Below are 20469 nucleotides of genomic sequence, written 5' to 3' on the forward strand. Positions count from 1 at the left end.
ATGGTATTATAATATTATTTATTTATTGTACTACATTTTAAATTTCTAAAGCGACCAATTACGAGAAAAATATTTTAATCACATTAGATTTATTTAAGGGGGTGTCATTTGTGAAAAAAATAAATTAAAAAGAATAAAATTGAAATTGCGTCACATTACAACAGGACCTTTAAAGCAATTTAACGTGACACAAGCAATTTAATGTTCGATATAACAAGTACGAAAAAGAATGTTGTATTTAGTAAAATAAAAACCACAACGTTAAAAAATTGCCAAGGTACAGAATAATATGTCAATAAAATTATGGCACAACTAAAAGCCATTAAACCACGAATTGAACTGAATAAAATTATGACATCAGCACACAAGCTCAGGAATATTGGTTTTCTAGTGGATGATGAGTGGCTAGGCACTCTGTTACTAGCTGGTTTACGAGAAGTGTATCAACCAATGATCATGACCCTGGAAAGCTTGCTTAAGAGTCGCAATAACAACAAAGAATACTTTTTTACATTCTAGCTAAGCTGGTTTTATAAGTCTTTAGAACATATAGAGCTATATGTGCTTTAAGCCAATAGGCTATAACTGTTTTTTAAAATCAATTTTGTATAATTTTGTAGAGGTTAAGGAACCCAGTAAAAAGTGTTTTTTTTTATTTCTAGAATATATTTGCCGAAAAGTATCATATCAAATATTCCATATTTAAATAGCGCGTCATCATAAGCCCGGCCAATCAGGACTTATCACTTGACAAACGTTTAAAAAATTGCATTTTTATTTCTGGATAAATATATTTTTGAATAAAATAAGTATAATTTCAACTTTCGCTAATAAATAACCATTTTTAAACTCAAAATATATACTTATTACAATAATTGACACTTTATTTTTCGCATTGTCAAATAGCCTATTCTTATAACACGTTATGTCTCTATAAGATTATCGTTAGATAAATAATCAGTATTGTATACCTAATGTGCCTACCCCAATAAAACAAAGGAATTATATATCATATATGGTCAGTACCGTGGTGTAGGTCCATACGATAGTTTCAGCTACGTTTATTTACATTGCGTGTTAACAAAACACACTACGTTAATTGCGCTGCACCAATGCGTGGAATGGACAATGAATCCAGTGAGATTAACTTGTTTACCATAATAGTATAAATTAATTCTTGAAGAAATTTCAAATTTGGAAAAATAGTAATAATAATAGTAAACATTTAATGAAATTAAGTGTAGTGTGTGGACCAACAAGTCAGAGTACTTTTTTTATTTAAAGTATTTTTTATAAATAAACCATTAATAGAAATATCATTATTTATATAATTACGATGTTCATTAAATACAAAACTTTCGATTATGTTGGTATGTCTTAATGAAGAAGATAGTATTTATACGGATAGATCACACGTTGACAGCTGTTTTAATGTGATAAAAGACAAAGAATCTTGCAATTACACGCAACTTAAAGAAATCATTTTACAATAACACTTTGAAATACCGACGAAATTTTATTCGCTACTTTATAACGTTAAGTATATTTTTAAGATTTATTTGTATAGCTGGCAAACGAGTAGGCGCAGGCTCACCTGATGGAAATTGCCTAGCACAGCTAGGGACAAGGCGGCACCGGGGAACTTTAATAAAAGTTGCTCTTTCTTAAAGGTTTCCTCTTAATGTTTCTACGGTTCTGATAAACCGCCGATGATTCCACAGAATGGTTGCGCGAGGCAGAAAATGCAGTAGAAGATGATGAGTGAACCAACGTCTCTAGTTTTTTTTTTTGTCAAGCTGCCAATTTTTTTTTGTAATAAATTATAATATCTGATATGACGATATGGTATGTGCTTTATTGTACGTTGATTGTATTATACCAGTTAACAACTGAACGTTGAACTTTCAGCTTAATCCGATAACCGATGAGTGAACACTTAGAATAACGAAAAACAATAATTCATTTTATATGATATTAGAAAAGTGTTTTTATATATTGGATCGAAGCTTATAAGACTGGCTACCTAATTTATTTTATTGTGTGTCATTTCTTGTAATGTTTATTCTTACTGGCGGGAAAACAGGCAGTTCCGTGTTTGGAAATTAAATATATTATTCAATATTAAATATATATGTATCGAAAACGAACATTTAAAATGTTCGACTGATTTAGATATTTATATATCGTTCCTACGATAGTTGAACGAAGAGATATCGAAAGAAAACAAAATCGCGAGCGCAAATAAATGTTGATTATCGTAACTTGTATAAATACTTAAAGTGAAAATTTTCAGTTAAAAACAAAACAATTGTTATTTGGCGTTGCAATTAACCATATGTATATAGGATTGCAATCGTAAAATGTTCAAAATCGACTTAAGGTATAGTATTGATGTTGTCCGACCGATGTCGGTGACGGCGGATAATCTCATGGGAGATCAAACCACTACGCAGGATTTATTGTAGTGCACAGAACACAGGTGCGCTATAGTCTGTCATCTCAAAAACCAATGGGACGGCAAGTCGACATGACCGGAAAGAGAAAAAAAAAGAAAAAGACCGTTCAGAAAAAAACAGCTTTACGTGCTTTCAGAGGCATGGATAAAAAAACCTTTTACCAGTCCGACCTCGGGTGTGAACCCAGAACCTCGGGGTCTGTGGCCTTATATCGAGCCATTAGACCAACTAATACACTATTTATAGTGCATTTATGTAATTCCTGCATATCACATTTTGAAAAACGATTAAATCTTCGTCGTGTTTTTGGGTCAGTTCTTAGATATAAGTTCCAAAGAACTCGACGTAGAAAAAACTCTAAAGTGTAATTTTGTTATTCTATCCATACAATGAAAAATCTTCTTTGCTTTAAAAATATTAATATTTTCTTATTTTTCATTTGCACATCGTCAAAAGTAAATTAAATAGGTTAATAATATATATACATTAGTGATATAACATAAGCTATTATTTCGCTACGGTTCGATACGACTCTTACTTTCTTTAATCGTACATATCCGTGGTTCCTTATACTGCACATCCTCATCCACGCTACGGATTGCATTCGCATGGTCAATGCCTACTCAAATCGACCTTGGACCCTGTACACGCGGCATTAAAGACACATTTACTTCAGTTTCATACTTTGCAAGTGTAACTAATAGAGCTGAAACCGGTCGTCCGTGAGTGAAACGTGGGACTACAACGTCCTCATGGAGCACGCGAATACATCTGCAATTATTGTTTTTTCATGCGCACATATAAATCTGAAACACGCATCAAAAGTAGTAGCATACGTGTGTCTCGCTTTTTACTGTGCATTTTATCGGAGAAATTGCGTTGGAAAATAGTTCTCCATCATTTCAAGTTCAGTTACGTAAGTGGGCGTGCAAGAGAATTGGTGCGGAATGGCGGATGTTTGGTGGTGCTAGTCGGTGAAGCGACGCGCCGTTATAAGCTCGGATCGTTTCCCTCGACCATCAGTCGACGCTAAGCCACCCTCATATACGTTAATTTAATTTTTAAAGTGTAGTGCGTTTAAATTAATAGAAACATGTGCGCTTCATTTCGGATAGCCGGTTTATTAGTTATCTGTGTGGTTGTCGCCTCTGGACATGTTCACGGGCCTCGAAGATCACGTCGGATGGATATAGAAGATTACGAGCAAAATGAAATTGACAGTGGCAGAGCTGATGAAGGATCTTGGTGGTCCTCCGCTGAGTTCAACATTTTACGAAAAGTTTACGATGATTGCAGTGCGCAGAAACACTTAACGACGTGCCTTAAAGGAAAAGCCCTAACGGCTCTGACAAGAGCAGTAGAGCAGGTGAATGAGTGTTCTTAGTGGATTTCGTGAGAAGTGAATTTGTTTGAAATGGTTTGTGTAATTTTTTTCAATGTGTTGTACAGGACAGCGTTCAGCTTGCTGACGGATTAACCCTGGTGAAACAAGCCGATGCGCCAAATTCTGTAGCCGAGCCTCGCTTCCTCCCTGGAATGTCGATGGAGGACAAGCTTGACACCATGCTACGTAGTCGATTCGAGCAATTATTAAGCACTCACACTGTCTCAATGGATCTTGCATCGGAAGGTAGAGGAAGAGGTGTGTATGGCATTAATAAAATAAGGTGTTTATATATAATTTAAAATGTAAAAAAATAATTCTAAACTTTTATATTGTACAGGGAAAAAAGTTCTGCCCTACCTGCTTCTCGGTATTTTCACAACCGTGAGCATCGTTGGAGGAATAGCGTTGAAGACTTTAGCTGCCATTGCTGGTAAAGCGCTGATTGCAAGTAAGGTAGCCCTAACGATCGCCGGTATCATCGCCCTTAAAAAGCTGTTCAGCCATGATGGCGCGACAGGAGAAACCACTTTCCAAGTTCACGCAGATGGCCACCATAGGTAAATTATTTCATAAAATACAATTAATCAATATTTTACAAGACTAGTATATAATACCTAATTAAAGTTTATAGAGAAATATTTTAGGTGATGTAAAACCACAAGTAAGAGATTGAATAAAATAAAATTACGAACTTAATTTTACTACACTAAAATAACGATCAATTACATTTATTTACTGTGTATTTTTTTAATTCTAGTCTTTAATTCGAAGGCGAAACCTATATGTAGTGAGGCCAGCGAGATCGGGCGCGATGGACCCTTACCGATACTACGCAGAGCAGTCGCAAGCAAGCGCTAGTGCGTAGACGCGCGGTCGCTGAACGAAATTCGACACACGCCGGCCTCGCTACGACCTTGCGCTGAAAACCATACAAAATAACCTCAAACCAAAGTGCCGTCCACCCGCGGACATTCTATTTAAAGAAACCCGTTGTCCACCTTCATACTACCTTCAAATCTATGTCAGTTAATAATTTAATGTAATTTATTTAATCGTGACTACGGTTTTAGGTATATTTAAATATTAATTTAAATTATTTAAGGATAAAATAAAAATGATGATATATATTGTGGTTTTATTATTTGGTTCAGTGTAATAGTTAAAATTCTTGATAGCATTTTCGATTAGGATAAACTTTATGTTTACTTTTGTATTAACTTCACTGGATTATAAATATTAACTTTCTTTCATTAAAGCATGAAATTGTAATATCGAATTGGAAATCATCGATCAATATTAAAAAGTAATTAATAAGTAACATTGATCCACTTTCTTTGCACGCTCTACCGAAGAGAGGAGTATAAAATATGCTAAGATTTTCCAGCTATATGAGTGCAGCGGCTACGAACGTGGAAAGTAGAAAGTTTTTACCGATTCACTGAACATGCATGCTTAGATACTGTTAGAATGCCTAGATCTTATAATTTCAACTTTGTTAAACACTTGTGACATACGCGATAGCATCATTTTTGTAAATGCGCCGATAGTACAGGAGATACTTTCATCGATTGCTTCAGTAGCACTATACAGATAAACAAACAGTTAACTAAGCATCTCTATTGAGGAGGGCAGTGATAATGCCGCGGAGTGTGGTATGGCGTTTGTTCGGCTGCGGAAGGTCAGCTCGTTGATTAGTCGGGCCCGGCTAAAGGCCGACCACATTGCGCGTTTGTACGCCCGAACGCTGTTTATAATGCAGATATGTGTTTGCCCAATCGCTGCACGCTACGTTGGCTATATGGCATAGTTAATGCGGCTCGAGTCTCTTTGCATACGCAAATATAGGGCGGGCGGTCCAGCTCTGATTAAGCGGTACCATGGCGGTGATGTTGGCTTTATTTCCGTTTTAGGAGCAACGTTACACTTGATTACTTATCCACATTTTAGTGTATTTTGGACTTTATATTTGTAGAATATAAGATCTTCTTTTTAATGCAAAGTGTAGTGTATTGAAATGTTTATTAATTTACACGTAAATACGTCGAAAATATGGCTCGTATCTACACTATGCTAAGTAGTTAATCGGGACAGTACAAATATAATCTATTTATTATTATTTTTTAATTATTTATAGTGTAGTGTTGATGCGTAGATGTACACGTCTACATCTGAAGGCTCGTGTCCACTGGGAGCTTACAGTGACTAGTGCATTAGCCCATATCAGCTACTTCTCTTGCTTGGGTTCCTGTCAATGGGTGCCTTCAATACTTAATGGTCTGCGTCTCAAATTAGACTATCATTATGTATGTAAATGCATATATTATATATATCTAGATACGATGTGTCAATGATCTCAGTAAATATGATTAAATTATGTTATTATGTTTGCTGTTTAGTTAATCGATTTTGTTGTGAATAATATAAGATAAGATATTCAATTAAATAAGCATTGTTGTAGCTTCTACAATTTTTATACCGGATAATATTTTTATTTACGATATTTCCTTAACCTAATTATTTCTTGAATTTTTTAGATTAGATTTCTTTAAGTATCTTATATAATGTGTTTGTTAAAATATAAAATACATATCTGTAGCATTCGTATAGTAAAGCTTCATTGTCCATGATAACTTGAATGTTTGATTAATTAAAATTATAATACATTACATAGGTTAAGGCAATAAGAAAATACATTATAATAAGAGGTTATTTATGAAATTTACGATCCCAAAATCAATTAATCCAAATATACTATATTCAATAGGGCTTTCCCAAGTAATTTAGAATGTAAATTTTAAAAGTAAAACCAGTATATTAGCTCAGTGGTCACTTTTTTAACACTAATATTACAAAATAAAAACAAAATAATCTTTCATCTTTATAATATTAGTGAATACGGAAGAAGAACGAAAATGTAATGTATTTTTCGATACATAAGTACATAACATATGAGGCTGCGGGCGTCAGTCGTAGAGCGAAGTTACTTTACGGGTGAATGGTCAAAGTATCCGACATAAACCTATTTTGTTCTCTTCTTATATTGGATGTACGTTCCCTTCTTCAGCCACCGCGCCGCCGACCGTTGTCCTTTGAAGCAGGGTTGTCTGAAAAGGAAATTCTTCTTTATATTTCGATGATATTAAACAGTTTTTTTTTTAAATCGTATAAGTAATTTAAATATATCAGGTTTACTTAACCACATACATTTTTTTTGTTCATATGTAAATGTATTAATTATTGAATAAAGATTTTTTTTTGTATCCACATAACGTTAAACCGTTAAGCGATGTTAAAACTACGACAGAGTTTTTGTACCACAGTCTAATCTGTAAACAGATCTAAAAATTTTTTTTAGTAATACAATAAACTATAGTTAAATTGTTATCAACCTATGTAAGATAAATAATATTTAATTTCTTACCATGTTCGCTTACACTAATTATAATAAGTACAGTTAGACTACACAGATATACTTGTAGCTTTATTTTTTGTCACCAAGAAGATCTTATAATATTGAGTAACGTGCGAAAATAGGTCAAAGAGCAACCTTGATTTACTTTGATATCATTTTATTTATTTAGTGTTAGGAAACGTGAGAACGTAGCAGGCGTTCAGAGACTTTCCATTCCAGAAACCGTTAGAAGAAAGTGTAACATTATAACATATAAACTTTGTGAAAACTTATTCACTTTAAACAAGATTCAATTACTGTATGGAAAATAATTGCAGATAATATATCGTAAAAGCGATAACGCTTTGTTCGTATTGTTAATTAATTAACGCCACTTATTAATATGACGCTAGAAATTCTATTTAATGTTATAAAATAATATAAACGTTTTTTATTGAATCGATCTTATCATTTATATCATAAACATCAAGAAAAAATAAATCGTATTAAATAATGAATTGTTATACTTTGATACTTCGTCATGTAAGCAATTGTCGGTATTTATTAAATTGGTTGTTGGTAAAAAAAATATGTATATAAATATCGCGTGTTCAGCCCTGCGTTTGGGTGGGCAGTGAGGAAGTTTTGTTGGGAATTATGTTGGTACGTGCCAAAGCCATTATTGCTGCGAGAAAAGTTCATCAATTTCATTTCTATCTTCGTACACGTCCAGCGCTTTCGCCCCGTGCTACATACTTGTATCGCTATCGCTTGTATATAACATACAACACATAATACGATACATAAATATTGTATATATCTTATTATAAAAATATTTATGTTACACTTCGAAATATTCTCAATCAAATAAAGATAATTATTTTGATTCAACATTTATAAATTAACACTGTATCAATTAATTTATATATGATAATATAATTAATCAATTTAAACGAAAGATTTTCTTGCATAAAAAAGCATAGTGAAAGTGAGTGAGCTCTCACACGCTTGTCCGTGGAAATAGAATTATTGCGAAGTGCATTTCGAATTGAATAACAAGTGGTCTTCCACTTTCTAGTTTTCACTTCAGAGACAATTAGGAATGTTGGGAAGATTGCATATGTTACTTACGTTAATGATTATTTTTCAATTCAAATTTGTTTTCATATTACTTACTGCCTCGTAGTTCTTATCTATTGCGTATAATGTTGCTGATTTCAAGATATTATGTTCAAATCTTAAGATTTATAAAAAGTTAGTACTTTGCTTTTCGGTCGGATAGCCGTCCATCATACTGTGAGAGAAGGAATAGAGATTGCTCGTGGGTTTCACACATGTATACATATTGTGTACTATATGTCTTAAGCATGTAATACTGCATATCATAATAAATGTTTAAAAGATCTATGGAGTATCGCATATGCGATGCAATTTTCTTTTATAAAAGCAAGTACATGAATTAATGTTAAAATAGAATAAAATAATAATGATGAAGGCAGCTAAATAGCATAATTATACTATTTGTGCTGATTTCACTGATTTTCAGCGGTCGCTGCTGCGGTTTGTGTACTAAAATTAGGATGCAGGTAACGTAGGTCAACTAGTTGATTGCGAGATTAGATAATAAACATAATTTGATTCAGCGAATTATATTACTTTTCATATAGTTATTATAGTTTAATTATACATATAATAATAATTGATATTTTTGGGTAGAAATGGGAACTATTTGATATACAATTAGTAAGTTATAGAAATTATTGTAATCTATTGGCGTGTAAAGATAATTACCAAGTATAATACGTATTTTCCTAACGGACGCGTCTCGGACACGGAGTGTATATAATTTTCCACGAGTGCACGCACTGCGCTGGCGCACTTTACCTAATAAGATCAGTGGGGCACTCGTTCGGTATGTAATGATGCATACATCGAGCACATCATTCATAAATTTTTTTTAATTTTATTTCTGAAATGATATCCAAACTTAATCATAACACAATGAACAAATTATTTCCGAATTTTGATTTCTACTATTGTTTTGGTAGTAATGATTATATTATTGTATATATTATTGTATATAGGAATATTACTTTGTTTGTCTGTCAAGTATTAAATTGAAATATATATATAAAAAACATAATTAGATGAAAATGTATATAAAGTAAGATTGAATTCCAAGGTAAGATATATAGGTTACTTTATATGCTAAAGAACTGACAACAAATCTCTAAACGCGTGGGTAGCTGCGGGCGTTTACTAGTTAAACATAAATAGCGTTATACTGTGGACACTTTGTCGAATCTCATTAAACTCTATAGAATATTTCGGATTACCGTAGGGAGCTTCAATTAGCTGCGGCTAGGGTGTTCAGGTGGCCGTCGTCGCTCGCGACTGTACCCCGAAGACCTCCCTGGGAGGCCAACCAACAGACCTTGACTGATGAATGGACGCCTAAATGATTTTATTGCCATGTAATAAAGTTGAAAATTGCGTGCCTGGGTGGCATTGCAAAGTTTGCCGGCCACCACCCTCTGGACGTTAGTCCGGCCGTCATTATGTGTCATTAGTTTTGCGACACTGACCAAATGACTGGTCTGTGATATCGAATGACTCATTCCGTTCGTGATTAGTCTCTGTGATTTTCTAAATGCTCAAAAGTAATGTCTAGCTAAATTGTAAAGCAAGTACTATAAGATATTTGTTTTAAACTTGATTTAAACCGGACCAAATTAATTAAATATCTTGAATAAAAAAATATACTTATGTCAATTTTATAAGAAAATTCAATTCCAAATTTAATTATAAAAATCGGCACTGATATATTATTCTATTTAGATTGAGATTTTTATTGTTTTAAATTTTTAATTATGTATTTTGTTTTATTTTAATTTTTATTATCTGTACCTGGTTTTTTAATTAATCCATTGTAAGGTGGGTATCTAATGGAGGCAAACTAATTTACGACGCCCGTCTTGTGTGCAGAGCGAGCTATCTCCCGCCCTAATTATCTCATAAATTACCCTTAGCAACATAAGTGACATGTTATTGGAAATTTGCCATAACGCGAACCATTCTGTAAGTGAATCTCAGTTTAATAATGGAAAATTATACGTTTTATTTCGGTGATATCTTATATACCTACTGTAATTTTCTCGTTCAGGCATCGGCGTATGATATTACAAATTAAATGAAATAATTTATATTTAACATATCAGCTCGCTGTCACCGTCGTGTTTACTGCGCGCTGGTTAAGTTTTTTAATTTCCCCTGGAACTGGTGCGTCACTTGAGATGACAGATGGCTTGATATACAGATAATATATAATTGTAGAAAATATGGTTGTAATATTAATTGATGTATTAATGTAGATGTTTATGTTATTACAATTCACCTACTTACTCTTAGACAAGATGGGAAAGAGTATATCGGTTTAATTTTTCAAATAATATGCGAAGTTTTAATAAGACTAGCTAAACCGTAGTTTTAGCTGAGCGAAATTTATAAAACTTTACCTACAGCACACAAACCGTAACCCCAGTTTTACATCTCGAGGAGTGAAATCAAAAAGTAGTTAAGTCCTTCCAAGGAACTTCAACTATATCTATATAAAATTTTATCTAAATCGAATCAGCGTTCTAAGCATGAAGAGGTACCAGACAGTTACTTTTGCATCTTTCATATTAGTATAGAAGTGGAGATTGACGGCTGTCCGCTACAGAAAATGTCACTTGAGCTTACTTCAAGGTTATGGGATCGCTGGCTCTAGAGAGACGTATTTGTAGCAACCATGTTATTATAATAATACAATTTGCAATTCTGTCTCTGAATGAATACTCTTCATGCAACATGCACTGGATCAGGGTAGTGGAAGAAGCTTTAAGGCTTATTTTCAGAAGAGAGGAAGCCTTAGGCCATAGGCAGCTTGACATTTATTAACTGTTAACTTACTTTACTTTTCTTCGAGTATTTCGTACTTTAGAGGTAAGAAGGCCAAATATTTTTTAACAAATATCCGGTAAATATATTTTTGGCTATCATTTAATTATTTTTCAAATAACGGTGTTTTATGTTGTCACATCTCATACGCCGATTTAATTTTTGATTTAAGATTGTTAACGTTTATAATTAAAGTAAAAGATTTAATTTAATGGACGCGAGAGAGGGACTTGGCGGTTGTGATATTTATGGGCGATACGGCGTATAATGTAAGTGTATCTGAAGGAAAACGTTTCATTCCCGCCGGAATATAATCGTCCGTTTGTAATTTATATTGTCTGCTGCAGAGGCGAGTCCCGCTGCACATTCATTTATTTTATGTGCCATTTACAATTGTCGGTCGATGGTCAAGGGAGCGGTGAGGGATGAGGCAGGGAGGCTGGACGACGTTGCCTTCGCATTATAAAACCGTGCGGTCATCTGCGAAGCCCGTAATTGTGTTCGTAATAGGAGCCGCTCGTATGAATTGTAAGCATCCACACATGGGTCTCGAATCTGTATTTTATCATCTGGAAACTGGTTTTTCATAAACATTTCAAATATCATCCCGGAAGACTATTACGTCATAAAAAGACGTTAATAAAGCGAGAGACAAGTACATATTTATTTTTAAGATTGATTTTTTTACATTAATAATGGTTTGTCTTTTACGACAATAGACAAATAATCATAAAGATATAGTTTTTAATAATTTATCAACGTAATGTAGGTTAAACATATTTGTGTTAATTTTTGTAGATCAGATGTCACAATTAAATTATCCAATTAAGTCATGCATTTAATTTTATTTGTCGCAATTAAGCAATATGAGGAAAAAAAAATTTTTTTATTTATGTTTTTGTTTTTTTGTATTATTCATGAAAAACTTACAATAACATAGTAACAATGTACCTCAGATAAAACTGTCATAAGCTTGCAATAATATCTTAAATTAGTTAATTTCAAGATCTGCATAAAGTTAAGATGAGTTTCTTGAAATTAATTATATAACATAAATTCTCTTAATAAAAAAAGATAAAAACCAATAGCTATTTCTTAGTCACTGCACTTTTCGCATGAAAGTCGAACGAGCGGCAGCCAAGAAAGAGGCTGAGTGCCTCTGTATTCTTTTGTTTTTTAATTATAACGCTGCCGAGGGTGGGGTGGTACCCCCTGTCGAGTTCAGTGGAGGTGCTTTCTTGTTAAGCGCGACGGGCACTCGCCTCCTACGTGGCTCGGCCATTCATTTCGTAGAACTTATAACCTGACCCGCGTACTTATGAGCGTCGCCAATAAATATAGCAATGACCGGAGGCTAGCGCAGCGGTCCTTGTCCGAGGTTCGAGTGGTCCGGCGGCGTGAGCAGGACGGAGCGGGCTAGGTGGCCGCGGCGAGGCATTGTTAGCTAAATATCTAGGTGGTCAGTTGGGCGGACGGGGGTCGGGCGGCTAGAAGACGGGCGCGCCGGGCGCGCCGGGTGGGGCGGCGGACGTGCCGGGCCCGGCGCCGGCCGATGTATTGAGCGCGTATTGCAGACGCGGTCACGCGCTGCAATATTGCGTTCGCTCTGCGATATTGCCCCTCAGTAACTCAATTTGATAAATTGTGCAAAGTTCGCCGGCTCTGTAATGCCATGAGCTCGATCGACATGTTGCATCTAGATGTAATGAAATTTACTCGTATTCACCTACTTGCATCTCCAGGGCAACCTTGCCGCGGCCTGCCCGTAGCTGGCGTTCGACTTTGATTTCTTTTGAAGTTTAAGTTCAACACACAGACAATACAAATATTTTAAAGCAACCACGAATTATTCTTGAGTAATTATCCACAAGGAAGGATTAGCATTGCGTGTTCTAAAGCATACACGCATAAGACATTTTACACAGTTTTGTGTTCCTTCATTAAAATCTGATACAATAATTTATGAACTAATAACTAACGAGCTATTAGGAATGTTATCGTGACATATCATGAATGGCAACATGATAGTTTATAGCTGACGGAAAATTAAACGAATTTATGAAAATGCTGAAAACGTTTCGTTTATACTACAAAACACGAACTCGTTATGAACAATTTTGTGACACAATTAAAACCTTTCTTAGATATATTTTTTTATCTATCAACGCTTTTTATTTTTTTTTAATTGCTCGTATTTTTTACCGTTTTTATAATTTTCTTAGAGATTTCTGATAAACCTGACCAATCTCCACTCTTTGGTTCCTTGTTTCAGGATGATCTTTATAGGTTTTACCTTCGCTATTGAATTTATTTCTATGTAAAGAATATATTTTTTAAATGCAATTAAAAAGTATCGACTACAGTTTTATATCATTGTATGATTTTTATAAATTTTCGTATTCTATAATCGAACATTAGAAACCACTTATTCGGTTTTTAATTTAAAAAAAAAATCTTATTGTTTGAAAGGTGGTAGAGCGGTAAAATTATATTATAGTTTTTAATTTACCATATATATTATCTAAGTTAATTTACATTCGATAAAATATATTAGTGTGTCCCTGCCATTTCTCTAGGTCAGGTTATCCTTGATAGATTTTTTTTTTACAAATTAATGTTGTGTTCCTATATCGTCATGTTAGGGATGTATAAGATAAATAATATGGGTACATAATTTAATATATACCTATTGTTAGATATAATTAAAAAAACTAAATTATGACGATGATTTGTGTGTTTATGCTCTATTTTTTCGCTTATCCGTGGCAAGACACTGACGTATCACGTACTGATCCTGTCTGTGTGGGTACCACAACATGAAAAGGACGAACAGTCCATGGTAGTAACTGCTTTATACTTAAGTAAAAAAAAAAACTTCTTGAATACATTCATATATAACAGACGTCTAAGATCATACAATTTAAATGCTAACTAAACTAAGCAATGAAATATATCTAAGTAAATATTGTATTTGGAATAATTATACTATAGTTTGGCACTTCAGATTTTCTATCATCCGCGTTTAAATAGAATTGGACGAAACATAAAACGGCTACGGGACGTAAGAGCTGTTTCACATTGATATTGCTTTAAATTTATAATACTTTTTAATTTGGCAGGTTAATATCTGAAAAAATTGTCGGACATGTAAGCTCGTTAAGTATTTTGTGTTGCTTTTGTTTTGCGTTTTATACATCGATATATTTATTTATTTTTATTTTCTTATAGTATTCAAATTGCTTTGACGTGTATAATGTTACATGCCATTACTGTTATTGTATACAGTCTTACAAAAGGATCTTAAAAACGTGTAAACCAGCGGTATTAATAAATTTGAAAAAAATATATGTATATTTCAAGAATTTCTTTCGTCCAATCTTTTTGTGTTTGAGAGATTTTTTATTGCACCGATGGTAGATTTCTTTTGCTTTCCTTAACCTGCACTATGAAATGATTTTTATGCTCGTATTTCAATTATACTTTTAGAATATAAATGATTAGTTTTCGTTTAAATAAGTCGTTAATTAAAATGACAGACATACTTAATTAAAATAGATAAAAACGTTCGTCATTTCACTGACCGACGGTTGCGTTTCAGTCGGTCGCGTGTGGTCGCGACTTCAGGATCGAGAAAATGATTTATATTGTTTGTGTAACGGCGGCGGTGGGAGGCGCGGGTGGTACGGCCGGTCGCTTTCTCAAGCAGATCCAGTCCACTGCAGATATGGGCGAGTATTATTATTGATCCGACTCGGGCGGTCGGCGGTCGGCATTTCCTACCGCTCATACTCGGGCGGGCGGGGGGCCCGGGCCCACTCCCGACATATTTATTGAGGCGCGCGGGAAGGGAACGATGCGGGAACGTATGGACGTACAACTTATTATAAAGCTGGCCACCTCACGGTGCACTAACCTTTAATGAGACAGGGCGCGGGTCGGGGAGCTCGACTTGCGCCCTCGCCCAATCCCGTCTCGTTATGATATTATATCAACTTATAACGGCCAATAGCAGCCCGTTATGATATTGTAGGCGGACGATAGCGAATGCAAGCTTCAGTTTTTCCTCGTAGGGCGGGCGGGCTTATGATATTTTGTTATGATTATAATGGGGTGCGAAGTTTGTTTGAGTTATCTTCACCAATCATAAGCCGCCCTATGTAAGATTTTCCATTGGATTATGATTAGGTACATAATATGTAAGCTGAATTTTCCGAGTTTGAATATAGTATAATACATAAAATGTCATTTGCATAAATTTATTAGCGAGTGATAATCTTAGTGGTTAGTTTCAAAAAGCAATTAATTAAAAGCAAAATAAAATTGACTTAAAAACTAACAGTTGTAATGCTTTTGTTATGTAATAAAGTTTTTTTTTTTTATGAAGTAAACACAACATCATCTTAATTTAACGTACATTAGTTTCATCATCGAGAATTATATTAACCTTTGCGAGTATTGAATGAAACGGTATCCTTGTTCGGCAAATGAGTTGATAATAAAAAGATACTAAACAAGCGCCATTGTAACAAACTATAACAGATCGGTAATTGCTTCCACGATGCCTCCTCGCGTTATTACGCCTTTTACGACGCCGTATGGGGTGAATAAAACATTTTTACGAGCGGCCATGGCTGTTATAATACGATACCTACATACACTATGTACTATCGCAGGTAATAAAGTATAAAACTGTTTTAATATATACACGATTACCTATTAACTTTATGGCTTCACTTGTTTTTTTTTGTACATACAAGAGAAGATGTTTTATTTAATTTTATACTGATGTATTATTAAAAAAAAGGTAAGTCTTTTTTACGTAGAAAATAAGATATTTTTCAAATTTAATCGTCAAACGCCAGAGTATTAAAATATAGTGTTTATAGATTTAATTAAACATGGTCCATATCATTTTCGTTTATATAATAATCTTAAATACATGTTATTTAGTTGCTATAGAGAAGATAAGTATCACGTAAGAAAAGTATGAATAAAAATGTGGCAAATAAGAGTACAAAAAATATTTTTGTCCCATGAAAATTAGTATACATTTTCATTTTCAAAATCTTAATGATGAATAATAAATAAATTTTAATCACTGGACGATACAGATAGATAAAAAAATCTTCAATATATATGTTTAAATATTTCATAAACAGAGTTATTGTTGAATTTTTCTGTTTGGAATTTTTATCTTCAATTGAAATGGTTTGTAATGTACTGCAGTATTCGAGTTATCCTTCGAAGTTCCCGTATGCGAGTTAGATAATTCAATATAGATCTAAAGTCAGAAGCAGCAGATATATGTCCCTCGGCGCTCCCAGACGCGGGGCGGACACACGGCTACGGTCACTCAAATAGATTGCGTCATAGCGTAATGCCATCCCAGAGCAGAAAACAATTATACCAACCGAATGAATAAAGTATCGCTCGTCTCAACTCGATGCTTCTTTCATTCAACTCTGCTTTCTCTTTGTCATCCACCATACGCGTTACATCGCCGAACCTAGATACAATACGAATACTTATTTTTTATTTTTTACTCTGGGGACACTTTTTCGACCCTCGTCCGAACGGCCTCTTTGAAAAGTGGACATCGGAACGCGAGGGAAGGAGCCCCCGAGGACGCCGGACAGAAAATGCGTTGTAAACATTGCGACTACATTCAATTTCCCGTCATTTTTCAAACTGATAAATAATTCTGTCATCGAACGCTCGGACAGGGGTCCGCTATGAAGTGATTGTCGACGGACGACGGCCGTAAAAAATAGCGGACTATGAGTTCACATTTACTCCACGCTTGTATGTGTGCGATAAATTTCTTTTTTATTATCAGATATCGAGGGACTACGGAATCAAATAAAGCGCTCATATTTAATTCATAAGATACCGGCCATATACTACTTACGCAACACTATTTTATTTAAGACGTAGGAGATTACGAACGGTATGTTTCGATGTTATAGCGAGGATTTTATAAACAACTAGCTCAAGCCTATGGCGTCGGTCGCGTGTTTTAGAGATTATTGTGGAGTACTCATTACGTATCCATCGACTGCTTTTCAGTATGAATTATCTTTGATACATGCTGGTTATTAAGTTTAATCTTTTAACGTTTATAAATGCGAATAGTCCATACTAACTAGCACATAAATAGGAGTTAAGGAATCTCAAACAAAAGGAAAACTTGGTCTGTGATAGAATTAGTAATATGATTATACCATCGGAAAGTTTTTAGCACGCAGATACAGAAGTTGCGTAATATACTAAATTACGCACATTAAACTTTTCCATGCTTAATTACCTATTCTATAATTTTATTTTAGTAAAGAAATCACCACTAATAATATTTATTTTCAAAAAGACAATTACGATATGAGTTATATTCTTGAAGAAAAACTTAGTTCGATCGATGTTCTAAACGATTAAGCACTCGAATCAAATTCACGAAACATCAATCTCATCAAAATTTTATTACACTGATTAATTATAACTATTGACACAGAGACACTCTTGTACCCTAGCGTTATATTCCCCAAAAAGTACATAGGTATAACTACTCTAGACGACCTCCGTGGTTGACTGGTGTTTACAAAGGTTTTCATGGGTACGCCGCTCCGAGGTCCCGGGTTCGATTCCCGGCCGAGTCGATGTAGTTTATCATTAGGTTTCTATGTTGTCTTGGGTCTGGATGTTTGTGGTACCGTCGTTTCTTCTGATTTTCCATAACACAAGTGATTTAGCTACTTACATTGGAATCAGAGTAATGTATGTGATGTTCTCTCATATTTATTTATTACTCTCAACATAATCTTAGTACACCATAGTAAGTCTAAACGGGTATTGTTATCCTCAAGTGACTTAAAAAGTGCAAGTAAGAATATTTGAATCAATCCTAAAAATGTAAAGTAAAATATCCGCCTGTTAATATCCTAATACTGCGGCCTTCTCTCAATTTGAAGACAGTTTGGACTATTCATAACTCTGTGTGATATATATCTTTTCCCTAATTTTTATTGCATAGTTATTTTAAATAAACTATCATATGTTGTACTTTAAAAATGATACACTATAGTATTTCATCGAGACATTTTTTGAAACGCAAGCTGGTTATATGGTTATATTTAACACAAAATTCAATGGAAATTGCAGAATCACATCGTATTAATGTTACGATATATCATTTAAACTGTTAAATTTATTACGTTGAAATGATACCTCGAATGTCCGGCAGATGTGTTCAATACATTTGCAGAGACAAGACCGGGCCGGGGTCACTTGCAGTATTAAATAACTCTCCGACAGCTAAATGAGTAGGGGACGCGAACAACGTGGCTTTTCTGAATTATATTACACGTAAGTAGTTTTGTTCCGTTACTTCGGTCGTTTTCATTTATTAGCAATATTTTCTATAGTCTATCTAATTCTGATAATTACTGAACTCTCTTTAATAAATCTTCTTTTCTTTACTTGGTGGTAGGGCTTTGTGCAAGCCCGCCTGGGTAGGTTACCAACCACTCATCAGATATTGTACCGTTAAACAACAGTACGCAGTATTGTTGTGCTCCAGTTTGAAGGGTGAGTGAGCCAGTGTAGCCAACTACAGACACAAGGGACATAGCATCTTAGTTCATTGTCATTGTCTATGATGACGGCGACCACTTACTATTAGGTGGCCCATATGCTGCATAGCTATTCCATAAAAAAACGTTCGGTATTAAATGGGTATAGGATTTATTTTGTTTTGAAAAAAAAAATAGTTTTTAACTCGGTATCTCAAGATTTTTAAAGTTGTGGAATTATACACGTATGTTACATCTCACGCAGACGACTAATTATTCAAGCGTGTCTTGTAAACGAGTAAAAAACATCTATACTTACCTGATTATGATATGTCTACATAATTAACACGGCCCTAGCTAAAAATTTAAACGCTTCTTAAAAAAATGGAACTTTCTTAAAAATTTACAGCTATTTTTTTTAATGTTGTATAACTCTTTAAGGAATCAGTATAGCGGGTGGTACGCTATTCGTATAATATTTATTAAATAAAGTATGTTTTAAATAGTAGTAAATTGAAATATATACGTATTGATTTGTTGATAATGACGGTAATGAGGGTTTGTAGTTTTTACAGTACAGTATCAAGCAACTTGTTGCAAAACTGGTTCGTAAAGATTTCGCTAGATGGCGGTAACGTTATAAATTTAAACTCAAACCAATGTTAAAATTATTATGTTTAAATGTTTTCGTCTCCACAATGTAATAAAATATTCGACGATTTTATCATAAATTACAAATACGTTTTGTAATAATCTTTCATTTTTATGAATGAAACATGAAATAAAAATTAACGCAAAAACAACACTGCATTTTAATTAACGAATACCGAAGCATCTGTGACGGCTAGAATTTAATCAAAATAGCATATATTTATTACTAGATAGAAACTATTTTATATACTCACAACAATTTATGCTTCAAACTATTAACCTAACCTATTCATATCGATGTTTGAGCAATTGCATTCCAAATTCAAAAATATTTTCTTAAGAATTGTAACGAAAACAGGACAATATTCCGATCAATTTGAAAAGAAAAACTTTAAAAGGTTTTAAATTTTTTTTAATGATTTCTTCTGAATTTTTTTTAATGAATACTTATGAACAAAATTTTAAAATCGTTATCAACATTAAAAATCCATCGTAATATTTTCCTTTGTGTCCTATATTCCTTTTACAAAAATAAAACGCAGTCTAAGAACGCGCGGATTACAAACAAGAATCTATTTTTAAATACGAACATTTAAAAGTAATCGGACATAAGGTCAGTATAAGGTCTAGTCACTCACACAGTGACGCCCTTTCACGTTAAATTATAAACCCGGATTAGTAATTAGTATGAGTGAAATACGAGCTTACAAGATGTAGTGTGCGTGCGATGACTATGAGTAATGACTACATAAACTAGAAATAAATAATAATTAAGAAATATATTAATTTAACGGGCACGCCATCGTTGATGAATAGATCTATAACGATTGACCAGAGAGTTTAAACTCATTTCTTTAATAAATTGTAAAGTTGAGCTTTGAAATTTGAAATATAAAGATGAATTGCTTTTTTCTATTGGCCGATTGAGTTATTTAAAGCACCACATTACACATAAGCCCAAAATAACAAGAGATTCTTAGTAAATCCAAGCGGCGATTGCACCGAACAAGGCTGATAGAATTCAGTTTATATTTTATTCATACATTGTATTGTTGGAATATCAATTGCCTCGCCCGGCGGTAG

At 33.9% G+C, this 20469-nt stretch overlaps 1 protein-coding gene and 1 long non-coding RNA gene across 3 annotated transcripts in view; one reads left to right on the top strand and one right to left on the bottom strand.

Annotated features, from left to right (window-relative positions):
• Positions 1 to 3385: 3385 nt before the first annotated feature.
• On the top strand, positions 3386 to 4968 carry LOC124530774. Of its 2 annotated transcripts, none has more exons than XM_047105047.1 (4): positions 3386 to 3822; positions 3906 to 4098; positions 4181 to 4400; positions 4615 to 4968. In XM_047105047.1, exons 1-4 carry the CDS (start codon positions 3550 to 3552, stop codon positions 4706 to 4708), a joined length of 780 nt encoding a protein of 259 aa, XP_046961003.1. In that variant the 5' UTR covers positions 3386 to 3549; the 3' UTR covers positions 4709 to 4968. The 2 variants fall into 2 exon arrangements, with proteins under 2 accessions (XP_046961003.1, XP_046961002.1); XM_047105046.1 differs by having other exon boundaries at positions 3404 to 3822; positions 4601 to 4968.
• Positions 4969 to 6668: 1700 nt separating this feature from the next.
• LOC124530874 overlaps positions 6669 to 20469 on the bottom strand; it is a 67424-nt gene continuing 53623 nt past the window's right edge. The window contains exon 3 of the long non-coding RNA XR_006966485.1: positions 6669 to 6947. This is a non-coding gene — a long non-coding RNA (uncharacterized LOC124530874). The remainder of the gene's footprint in view (positions 6948 to 20469) is intronic.

Source organism: Vanessa cardui, chromosome 7 (genome assembly GCF_905220365.1).
Source record: "Vanessa cardui chromosome 7, ilVanCard2.1, whole genome shotgun sequence".
NCBI lineage: Eukaryota > Metazoa > Arthropoda > Insecta > Lepidoptera > Nymphalidae > Vanessa > Vanessa cardui.